General features: G+C 42.3%; 1 protein-coding gene across 1 annotated transcript in view; it reads right to left on the bottom strand.

Moving 5' to 3' along the window:
* Window positions 1–12,507, bottom strand: part of LOC103086041 (cadherin-20-like) — a 35,332-nt gene that overhangs the window by 19,974 nt on the left and 2,851 nt on the right. The window contains exons 2-4 of the mRNA XM_007450123.1: window positions 6,637–6,931; window positions 5,963–6,082; window positions 411–578 (exon numbers count right to left, since the gene is read on the bottom strand). Coding sequence (XP_007450185.1) covers window positions 411–578; window positions 5,963–6,082; window positions 6,637–6,931 — 583 coding nt within the window. The remainder of the gene's footprint in view (window positions 1–410; window positions 579–5,962; window positions 6,083–6,636; window positions 6,932–12,507) is intronic.

Genomic DNA, 12,507 nt, shown 5'->3' with positions numbered 1-12,507 from the left:
TTCCCTACATGCATTCTCAACAAGGGCAATATTGCCCCCTAGGGGGCAAAAATCGATTCTTGTTGGGGAGAGGTGAAAAAATCTTAGATACTTATTATATATTACAATGGTTTGTGGCTCTCTAAAGTTCAGCCCTACCCAACAAAGTCTTACTGCTTAATATTTAATTTTATGGGGAGTGGTCAGGGCATGGCAATCAAGAAAAAAAGAGTTTAAACACTGGTTTAGTGCTATGGGAAGTTGGTATCTAGAAGGGAAATAATTATGTGAGAATTGCATGATAAATGTCAGAAAGGAATCCATGAATAATTGAACTCAAAGAGGGACTCAGACAGGCCTTTCTCTTTCACCTCTGTCACAGCTGCATCCCTCTGGCTTGAGACCTATACTCTCACTGGTTAGGTACTCACTCTGGGGAAAGCGGGGTGGGTTATCATTGACATCTGAGAGGGTGATGTTGACCGTTGTGGTCCCAGCTAATCCGCCAAGCTGCCCTCCCATGTCCTTGGCTTGGATAATCACTTCATAGTATTCTTTGGCTTCTCGGTCCATGTTCATGAGTGCTGTCCTAATTACACCTGCAGGATAGAAATGACTTTGTTTTTAAAAACAAAACCACATGTTCCATTTTAAAGATTGGGTTCTAGGCTTCTCCTTGTGCATTGTTAATAGCTAGAGTTGAGATGCAAGTCACATGTTTTATTAAATTTGAGGTCAGAATCCCAGCGTCAAAAAAATGCTGGGCTTAAACAAAGGGTGAATAAATAACTATTCCAGCCAGCAGAGCTTCGTGGGCCGATGTTCCTTTGGCAACATTACTGAGAAAGAACAGGAGGTGGCAGCAGTGCTTCTCTAACAGGCTGGGGGACTGGCAGTCTGAGACAGTTTCAGGCTGCTCTGTCTCACCAGACAAAACGGGCTTCGGGTCCGGAAAATAAAGCCTCATATGCCTGCAAGTCTGTGATTTTAGATAATTCTCCTTTAGCACTTTCTTTCTTCATTCAGCCCCTAGAGCCCTTGTAGTGTGAATGACTCTTCTTTAGGCAACTCGTTCCTAGTCTGCTTTCTCCTGCCTCCACAGTAATTGTAAGCAGGGTTGGAATTCAGATTTGCTTTTCCTTTTGTTATATGTTCATTCTGTTTTGTTAGGTTCTGCTTACCTCTGCTTCAGTGCATTCCATGAGCTAATAAGACATGAAAGATGCTCTGTGAGTTGTTTATTTTTAACAGACATACAGGATGATCTCCCCCAGACCGTAGGTAGCAGCATTGCCGTATGATGATATGGTTTCAGTTAGGAAGAGGAGTCTAAGACAAAATCCTGTGAAATGTGTTGTTTTGATCCTGCCAAGGATGTGTGGTAATGTTTTATCTTCCTTTGAACCCTTCCACTTAGAAAAGTTGACTTCTGTGCTCTCTAGGCAAAGATTAAAGGCTTGTTTACTTCAAGTTTACAACATGACCCTTGGCTAAGCAGACCTTTTGCATGCCAAGGGAAGGAACTGGAAACCACAAACCTGTCCCCATTTTACTCCTATAATGTATATATATTGCATTATAGTAACAACATTCTAAAGTGAAATATTTAGCATTTTCTTTTTTAAAATGGCCTATGGGCATGGCAATAACGATCTTTTCATGTATTTTTTTCTTTTTTCTTTTTTTTTTTTTTTGCGGTACGCGGGCCTCTCACTGTTGTGGCCTCTCCCGCTGCGGAGCGCAGGCTCCGGACGGGCAGGCTCAGCGGCCATGGCTCACAGGCGCAGCCGCTTCGCGGTATGTGGGATCCTCCCGGACCGGGGCACGAACCCGCGTCCCCTGCATCGGCAGGCGGATTCTCAACCACTGTGCCACCAGGGAAGCCCCTTTTCATGTATTTTTGACCTTAACACTATAGATGCCCCCTGGGAGCTGTCAAAATAAGTAAGGTTCCTCGTGGGATGTAAAGGACACATTACCGTCTTCCTGTCTGTATTTTTCCTCCCTGTGGGCACCCCCTCACTCTCCCTCCCTCCATCTGTAGAATGGTTAAAGTTACTGTTTTATGGAAGTCCCTAACAGCAACCTTTTTTCTTTCCTCCTACTAATGTATACTCCCTCACTTTCTACTTTTATGATACAGTTTTCCAAATGCCTGGTTCCCCTGAGGGCTTCTGGAAAAAAATTATATCAGGTTGCTAATAGAAATGTGTTTTTTCTATTTCCTGTAAAGGGATGACTTTGAGTGTTTGTCATTGATTTACCTCTGTGGCTGTAAGTTCTTTACTCAAGTTTTGTGTTAATTACTCTTCGGTCCTCAGTTTTCCTGTATGTGAAATGGGGGTAACAACACTTCCATATATTTCACTAGTTCGCAAGATTATTGGGAGGCTCAAATATGGTAATATTTATGAATGTATTTTAAAAGGGAGAAAGTCTGGCACAAGTGCAAGATAATAATCATAATAATTGCTCTGCCCAACTTGAAAGTATTAAAGGGAGTCCTTCATAGATAAGACATAAATTCTGTAGTCAAAGCTCTTGGGTAAAATTGAAAACAAAACAAAACAAAAATCCCAAAGCCAAATTGATTTGTTGATTGTTGACGTGTTCTTTTCTAGCACATTGCTCCTTACCTCCTTACCCACCCAGTTCTCTATGCTGTCCTCCCTGTTAGAGTGTCCCACTTAGCACCTCCTTTCTGGGGGGCCACATTCCATACTCTGTGCTCTCTCCCCCCTCATCACATTCATCCATTCATTCTGGCCTTGCTCTCTGCTTAGTACGGGGTGGCTCAGTGGGAAGAACATCAGACCACATGTCAGGGGACATCTCTACAACCAGAAGTACTTTGTTAGGTCTCTGTTCCCAATTTCCTTATCCTTTAAGTGAAGAGTGATGGACTGGATTATTCCCCTAAGGTTCTTCCTAGTTTCAAAATCAATTATTCTAGTGCTGTAGTGAGCCCAGGTTAATATGCCAATCCTTTTAGATCTTCTTGGCGTTATAAAAGACCTTACTCCCTGGGAATAAATACAACCATAGGATTTTTGCAGGTTAGTGAGGAGGTATACTTTTGTGTAAGCAGTTCTTTGGGCCTCTCCAATCAGACTTTATCCACTGTCTATGCATTGTGCTGCTCTTATCCACCAGGGCAGTGCTAGTTTGGTCTCTTAATCCCAAAGCTTATAACAATCCTCTCTAGTTAATACATTCCCTGGAGAGTTCTTGAAAAGGAGAATTGGGTCTGTCATAAATAGCAGTTACAAATTATTAGAGAATAAAATCAACACCTCTGACTCAAGTATTATATCACATACCTGTTTTGGAGTCCACAGAAAAATATGGCTGGCCCTGGAGGATGCTGTACATTACCCGGGCACTGTTGCCATAGGTTGGGTCATCAGCATCTGTGGCTGTCACCTGGATAACAGAAGTTCCTGAGGGAGAGAGATGGTGGAAACCTATTCAAGTTGAATTGCTAAAGGCTGAATGCAATCCTGAATTTTATGCAGTTTTAAAGCATTTGCAGTTTTAAATGCAGTTTTAAAGCATTTGCAAATGTTATGTCTGCTTCCTTGGGAGGGCCTCTTTCTAGGTCAAGTTTCCATAACTGCTTAGTACAGAAGTACCTCTTCAGTGGGGATGGGAGTTACTTGTGTTTTAAATTCTTAGTAACTCGTAATGACAACACAGTCTTTGGGCCCTTCATTCCTCTTTTTGATAATACCAAAATGCTTCTCCCTTATGAATCAAATATTATCTATCTATCATCTATATTTTGTTTTGCTTTTTAAGAACCGGAAGTGAATAACAATACTAGGCTTAGTCTTACTACTGTTTTATACTATGGATGTCTTCATTGTCTAAGTAGCTTGGTAGAGTTTTATGATTTGTGAACTGTTCTGCACATTCTGTCCATCTCCACGTTTAGACAGGAGGATCTTCTGTAGTGGAACCTCTGTTTGTGAGAATCAGTGAATCTCCACCTTACCCACTGGTGACATTTCTGGCACAGTGGCGACATAAGGTCCATCCAGGAACTTGGGCTCATTGTCATTGATGTCTTGGATTTTAATGATGAACTCTGACTCTGGCTCCATTGGCCTGCCCGTCCGCCTGTCCAGGGCTTGAGCCCTTAAAGTGTACTGGGCCCTTTCCTCTCGGTCAAGCCTCTGAATGGCGTGGATGTCTCCAGTGGTGTCGTCGATGGTAAACACGACACCTGCACCTTCTCCAGAGAGGATGTATTTGATGGATCCATCCCCCCGGTCCATGTCTGAATGAAGCTGAGGAAAAAAAGCACCGACATATTAACAGGTGTCAGAAATAAATAGATTTCTCAGTATGGTCTAAAGCGGTACGCGGGCCTCTCACTGTTGTGGCCTCTCCCGCTGCGGAGCGCAGGCTCCGGACGGGCAGGCTCAGCGGCCATGGCTCACAGGCGCAGCCGCTTCGCGGTATGTGGGATCCTCCCGGACCGGGGCACGAACCCGCGTCCCCTGCATCGGCAGGCGGATTCTCAACCACTGTGCCACCAGGGAAGCCCCTTTTCATGTATTTTTGACCTTAACACTATAGATGCCCCCTGGGAGCTGTCAAAATAAGTAAGGTTCCTCGTGGGATGTAAAGGACACATTACCGTCTTCCTGTCTGTATTTTTCCTCCCTGTGGGCACCCCCTCACTCTCCCTCCCTCCATCTGTAGAATGGTTAAAGTTACTGTTTTATGGAAGTCCCTAACAGCAACCTTTTTTCTTTCCTCCTACTAATGTATACTCCCTCACTTTCTACTTTTATGATACAGTTTTCCAAATGCCTGGTTCCCCTGAGGGCTTCTGGAAAAAAATTATATCAGGTTGCTAATAGAAATGTGTTTTTTCTATTTCCTGTAAAGGGATGACTTTGAGTGTTTGTCATTGATTTACCTCTGTGGCTGTAAGTTCTTTACTCAAGTTTTGTGTTAATTACTCTTCGGTCCTCAGTTTTCCTGTATGTGAAATGGGGGTAACAACACTTCCATATATTTCACTAGTTCGCAAGATTATTGGGAGGCTCAAATATGGTAATATTTATGAATGTATTTTAAAAGGGAGAAAGTCTGGCACAAGTGCAAGATAATAATCATAATAATTGCTCTGCCCAACTTGAAAGTATTAAAGGGAGTCCTTCATAGATAAGACATAAATTCTGTAGTCAAAGCTCTTGGGTAAAATTGAAAACAAAACAAAACAAAAATCCCAAAGCCAAATTGATTTGTTGATTGTTGACGTGTTCTTTTCTAGCACATTGCTCCTTACCTCCTTACCCACCCAGTTCTCTATGCTGTCCTCCCTGTTAGAGTGTCCCACTTAGCACCTCCTTTCTGGGGGGCCACATTCCATACTCTGTGCTCTCTCCCCCCTCATCACATTCATCCATTCATTCTGGCCTTGCTCTCTGCTTAGTACGGGGTGGCTCAGTGGGAAGAACATCAGACCACATGTCAGGGGACATCTCTACAACCAGAAGTACTTTGTTAGGTCTCTGTTCCCAATTTCCTTATCCTTTAAGTGAAGAGTGATGGACTGGATTATTCCCCTAAGGTTCTTCCTAGTTTCAAAATCAATTATTCTAGTGCTGTAGTGAGCCCAGGTTAATATGCCAATCCTTTTAGATCTTCTTGGCGTTATAAAAGACCTTACTCCCTGGGAATAAATACAACCATAGGATTTTTGCAGGTTAGTGAGGAGGTATACTTTTGTGTAAGCAGTTCTTTGGGCCTCTCCAATCAGACTTTATCCACTGTCTATGCATTGTGCTGCTCTTATCCACCAGGGCAGTGCTAGTTTGGTCTCTTAATCCCAAAGCTTATAACAATCCTCTCTAGTTAATACATTCCCTGGAGAGTTCTTGAAAAGGAGAATTGGGTCTGTCATAAATAGCAGTTACAAATTATTAGAGAATAAAATCAACACCTCTGACTCAAGTATTATATCACATACCTGTTTTGGAGTCCACAGAAAAATATGGCTGGCCCTGGAGGATGCTGTACATTACCCGGGCACTGTTGCCATAGGTTGGGTCATCAGCATCTGTGGCTGTCACCTGGATAACAGAAGTTCCTGAGGGAGAGAGATGGTGGAAACCTATTCAAGTTGAATTGCTAAAGGCTGAATGCAATCCTGAATTTTATGCAGTTTTAAAGCATTTGCAGTTTTAAATGCAGTTTTAAAGCATTTGCAAATGTTATGTCTGCTTCCTTGGGAGGGCCTCTTTCTAGGTCAAGTTTCCATAACTGCTTAGTACAGAAGTACCTCTTCAGTGGGGATGGGAGTTACTTGTGTTTTAAATTCTTAGTAACTCGTAATGACAACACAGTCTTTGGGCCCTTCATTCCTCTTTTTGATAATACCAAAATGCTTCTCCCTTATGAATCAAATATTATCTATCTATCATCTATATTTTGTTTTGCTTTTTAAGAACCGGAAGTGAATAACAATACTAGGCTTAGTCTTACTACTGTTTTATACTATGGATGTCTTCATTGTCTAAGTAGCTTGGTAGAGTTTTATGATTTGTGAACTGTTCTGCACATTCTGTCCATCTCCACGTTTAGACAGGAGGATCTTCTGTAGTGGAACCTCTGTTTGTGAGAATCAGTGAATCTCCACCTTACCCACTGGTGACATTTCTGGCACAGTGGCGACATAAGGTCCATCCAGGAACTTGGGCTCATTGTCATTGATGTCTTGGATTTTAATGATGAACTCTGACTCTGGCTCCATTGGCCTGCCCGTCCGCCTGTCCAGGGCTTGAGCCCTTAAAGTGTACTGGGCCCTTTCCTCTCGGTCAAGCCTCTGAATGGCGTGGATGTCTCCAGTGGTGTCGTCGATGGTAAACACGACACCTGCACCTTCTCCAGAGAGGATGTATTTGATGGATCCATCCCCCCGGTCCATGTCTGAATGAAGCTGAGGAAAAAAAGCACCGACATATTAACAGGTGTCAGAAATAAATAGATTTCTCAGTATGGTCTAAATTTATGATTTCCTTTCAAACAGAAAGACTTTTTTTCACTCAGATGTCTAAAATGTCTACAGAGAACTAATATGCATTGAACATGATTATATCAAAGAGCAAATATAAGTTGATGAATAAGTAAAGTTTCTCCACATCCCATTCAGTATCCTTAACTTAGTACTGTTTTTGAAGTTCCTTTCCCTGAGAAGTATAGAAAACAGGAGTTCTGGAAAGTGTAGGTCCCAATGTGTACATTAGGAGCAAGTCTAATAAGAAGGAATCCAGCCTTTCCATTTAATTTTTTTTTTTAAATGGACACGCTAAACATTTAAAAATTGTACAAGTGTTGATATAAATTAAGTTTTGGAATTTCAGAAACTTTATGACAATTCGAGTTGGCTGAGAAGCTGATGAAATAGCTAATAAATAGACCAGTGGCCACCATACTGGAAATACAAAATGACTTCCAGGGGCTCTTGAAATTCTCTGAATTCCATAGTTTCACTCAGTGGGACTATGCTTGTTTATGTTTCAGGCATCAAAATGGAATTTTACTGCTGGTTATTATTCTTTGTATCAGTGTATCTCTCCTTTTGGTGGGATCAGTTCTTGGCCTCATAACTGAATCACTCAAATCTATATGTGGAAGGTTCTGTTAGGGACATGCTTTTATCTGTCCATCCAGCTATATTTCCTCCCAAATTACTTTGTAACGACTCTCGAAATGAGTACAGGGGCACTATTTTCATATTAAGCCTAGAAATAAACTCCTGCACCCCTAATTATAGACAATGTATATAGATGGCAAGAACCCTGGAATTTTGTGCTATCTTATAATAGTCCTTCTCTAAGGGGGCAATAGAAAATTAGTTACACTTAGCTACCACCAGCTCTAGTTGTTGCTGGGGTAGTTAGCACTTTGCATAGCTCAGTGATGAAGTCCATGAGATATAGTTTATAAAACAGACAGCCAGTATTAGGGTTAGGCCAGAGAGGCAAGTATATCTGGCCTGAACACTGTCTGTATCAGTTATAAATTGAGTGCCCTTGACAAATTATTTAACGCTTATAACTCTCAAGTTCCTCATATTATAAATGTAGAGGACAATGTTAATTCTTACTGTGAAGGTTTGTTGGGCTCATTAGAGATTAATGTATGTAAAGCACCTAGTACAGTGTCTTTCCCATAATGGGAAAGCTATAAATGGGGCCAATTACCATGATGATATACGTGCATAGAGAGAAGGGTATTAACATGCCCAGCTCCTCTGTACTCCCTTCAAACCTTCAGGAGTGTAGCAGAGACGGCAAAAAAACAACCTGTTGGCCTTTTTGTTATGCATAGCCCAATGGTAGAAGCTGGAGAAGGCTGCCTGAAGCATTGCTGGGACAGTGTTAGTCTGAGGATTAAATGGCACGGACACCAAGAAGACACCTGAAAGTGTATTCACAACATCCTCAGACAAGGATGGGTTTGGAGGTTGTGGCTGGTTTTGAGCTGATCTCAAATTGACTCATGGCCACATCACACAGACAGCAATTTTGCTGCCTAGAGGAATTCAGCTGTGTCTTATCTACAGAAGGGAAGTAAGAGAACAAAATTGACCGAAAAAATAGCTGTGGATTTTTTTCTACTTAAAGAATTCTATTGAGAATATAAAGTTCTCCCATTTTCTCATTTCATATACAGTATTATTATTTTTTATAAAGTTCTCCCATTTCCTCATGCCATATACAGTATTATTATTTTTTTATCGCAATCCAAATTTTCTGTTTACGCAGTTAAAAAGGCAGAGGTGCCTAGCTCTTACTGTGTAGAGTAGAAAGCCATTTTATTTGGACCCGGCCACAAAGAAACGAAAATCCATTCCGTCTGGAACTGTGTTCCCAGGCAGAGGAATGGAATTGGGAGGAGGAGGACAGGGATCTAAGGATTAAAAAAAAAAAATGTATATATTTGTGTGTGTTTACATATATATGTCTATACATGTATAAATATAAATATACATATAAATACGTGTAGTTTTAAGGCATGTGGCATAGAACTTTCACTTAGGGTGAAATAGGTTAATTCAGGGCATGGCAGATTATCCAGGGGAAAAAGAAAGAATAGAAGCTGACGTTAAAGAAAATACCCAGGATTGTTTTGAGGTGTTCTATTTGTCATCTAAAAAGTTTTGTCCTATGAACATTAAGAAAGTTAAGCATACTTGTGATCATCATAGGCCAAGTTTAAGTGCTCTGCCTATGGAGAGTACTTAATAAGTAACAGGAGGCTAGAAATCTTTGCTGGTTCTGGTTCCTCAGGAGCTGCTCGGCTGGCTGATGTCAGTGGAGTCTGGGCTGAACCTTGGATCTGTTACCTTTGTTTTTGTTTGTATTGAGAGAAGAATTGGAGGAACTCTCTAGACTGTGAGTTCCTTGAAGTCAGGAACCGCGTGGCTTTCATCTTAGTGTGAATCCTCACGTGTAGCAAATGCTCAATAAAATTTTATTGAATGAGTGGTGTAGGGTGTAGTAGTAGGGTTAAAGCTTTTAGTGAAACCACGTTACCTTTGCCTTAAAAGAGCTGGCAAGCACCTTTCAGGTACCTTCTTTGTGTGTGTGTGCTTATGCGCAAGAAACGGGGAGAGGAGGGGGGGGGGAGGACATCCACAGAGAAGCAGGAGGGCCTCCTATGAACAGGAAGAGTACAAGCTATGAAAAGGGCCAGGATCTGCTTACACAGAACTAGTTTCTGGGGACTATACAGTTGACCCTTGAACTACATGGATTTGAACCACGGGTGCGCTTATAAAAAATCCACGGGTGGATTTTTTTCAATAGTATATGCTGCAAACAGTATTACACATGAATCTGTGGATGCAGAACCACGGATACAGAGTAAACGGTGATTATGGAGGAACCATGGATAGAGACAGAGGGCCGACTCTGAAGTTAAAAATGGATTTTCCAGGGTGTGGACGGTTGGTGCCCCTAACCCCCACGTTGCTCAAGGGTCACCTGAAATTGTATCAGTTCAGGATCTAGTCAGGGAGCAGAGCCCACACCAGTCATTTTAGCAGATAGAATTTAATATGAAGGATTAAAAAGGCAGAAAGGGAACATTGAGTTATCATAGGAGAGATATAACTCCAGGAAACAGCTAGTGCCCCTCTGGCTGGGGGAGCAGAGGGCAGGAGTTGGGGCTCTTGGAATCTGGGCTTTTGGAGGAGGCTGGGCCAGAGACCTCTGAGAAGGGAGCGCTGCCCCGTCAGGCTGGAGCTTCAGGAGTTTAGAGGTGCCCCCCAGCGCCCACCTGCCATGGAACTGAGACTCAGACTTCTGAGAAGGCGGCGCCATCCAGTGGTGCTGATGTTTCTCAGCGGGTGTGATGAGGCTGGGGCTGGGAGTGTGGAAAGAATCCAGAAACTGGAATCAACTGCTGCAGGTAAAAGGAACAAGTCCCTTCTCCCTCTTCCTGCCTCTGGTTCTCCCTGTAGTGCATTCTACTCTCAGAACCCAGTGGGAGCTGGTTGGAAAAGGAGAAACTGTGGTTTGCAGAGTTCCAGCCCCAGCATCGCAAAGTGGAGTATGGAAAGGTGAATACAGAGCTGAGACACTAGCTTAATAACCAGCACAGTACTGTGCATTTAATATTAGGTTTACCAGCCACATTTGGTTGTGAAAATTGAAAAGAAGAGATATTAACAGCTTTTCTCTAAGTCACTCAGCAAATTGGCACTGCAATAAAAATGTGTTTTATATTTATCCATACTTAATTCAGCTAACACTGACTGAGCACCAGCTCTTTGGAGGAAGGTAAGGAGCTTCTGGAGTGGAGTTGGCAGCACATGGTTATGTACTTATACTAGACAGGCAGGTGGATAGTCCGCTTAACCTAACAATTCTTTAGTCTATAAGGTCTTGAGCCAAAGGAGTAGTGAATGATGGGAAGTACATGAAGATCATGAAAAAATGTTAAACACAAGGGTGACTTTCACTCCTTTTGCTGTCTTTCATGGTGCCTCGTATAGTTCCAGGAATGCAGCAAGTGCTTACAATTTGCGGTTAGACAGCTTCCATGTAGTTGTTAACCTCAGCATGACTTGGGACCACAGGTTTGTGCACAAGCACAAGCTCTCTGCATCCCCCTCTTTGCATATGTCAATATAATCTAGCTTTAACTCGACACTGCCTTGTCCCTGGAAAGCCCAGTGTGGATTTTATAAGGCCATACCAATTACAGCTGATAATTGTTACCACACTTCTTTCTGAAATAAGCAAATACTCAGGCCAGCTCTCTAAACAGACATCTTCCAGAGCTCAAGGTGACAAGCTGAAATGCCCCTGGAAGAGAGGGAATGAAAGGTGGTTGGATTCTCTTTCAAAAGAAAGTAAAGGGGAAAAGTGCCTGGGTACGTGAATACATAATTATCTTCTTCATATGGAGGTGACACACCCAATTCAGGGTAAAAACTTTCATTGTTTGCTGGAGTGTTGGTTGGACAGGATGACTGTGGAGATGCGGAGGTATCCTGTGTCCTGGGTTGGGATGATTAAGAAAGGGTGAGCACTAATCATGAGTACTAGAGGGTACTACACAGCTGTGTGCTCCCACCTTCAGGAAACAGGCTTGGTTACATTCCTGGTCTCACTGACACCATTGATGCTTCTGTGTATCTTTCAGGGCTAGGTCTAAAGTCATGGCCATGTGCAGGGCAGCGTAAAAGAAAGCCCATGGCTTCGGTTTCAGATTTCCTGTTGCCTTCTGTGTAACTTTGGGCAAGGAACGTAACCTCTCTGAGCCTTGTTCCCTACTCTAATTATCAAAAAGTAGTGAATTATACTTACCCCGTAACATTGTTATGATGATTAAATGATCTGCTTTATGAGAATATGACTGACACATGGTACTGTGGTAGCCCAGAAACTTGTCAGATACTCTTGTCTTTCTGCATTTTTGTATGTCCAGTTCTGTGCTGGGTACTCAGTGTTAGGGAAATGTAGGGAAGGCCAGGGATGGCATCTCAGTTTCTATCTTTGGGAGCAGGGAGGAGGGCTCTAAACTGTACAAATACACAAAACAATTACCGAATACAAAAACATTTTCTTAAACCTATTTTAGCAGTAGCTATGTGTGTCTAGTTGGAAGAAATGTTTTACAAATATCGAGTTGCTAGAGATCTTTGGACTCTGAATAGGTGGAAGATGTATTCATGATGGAAAAGGCTTTTAAGCTGGGGCCCTGAGAAATTTGAATGTGATTGAACAGAGAGGAGCTGACCGTTTGTCCTTGGCATGACAGTAGCATGGGCACTCATCTGGGGTAGAGCAGGGACTGACGTAGTATGTTGTGTCAGGGCCAGTAAGGAGACCCAGCTTGACTGATATCAGGACAGGATTTGAGAAATCCTAGGGGACGGTTGGATAAGGGAGGAGGACTCATTTTCTGGAAGTCCTTGAACTGTATGCTAAGAGCTCTGATAAGCACTGGAGAGCTACAGTGCTTTCTTTTTTTTTTCTTTTCTTTTTTTTTTTTTTTTTT

The sequence above is a fragment of the Lipotes vexillifer genome, unplaced genomic scaffold, assembly GCF_000442215.2.
Source record: "Lipotes vexillifer unplaced genomic scaffold, Lipotes_vexillifer_v1.1 scaffold79, whole genome shotgun sequence".
In the NCBI taxonomy this organism is placed as follows: Eukaryota; Metazoa; Chordata; class Mammalia; order Artiodactyla; family Lipotidae; genus Lipotes; species Lipotes vexillifer.
This window is presented reverse-complemented; position numbering and strand designations above follow the sequence as displayed.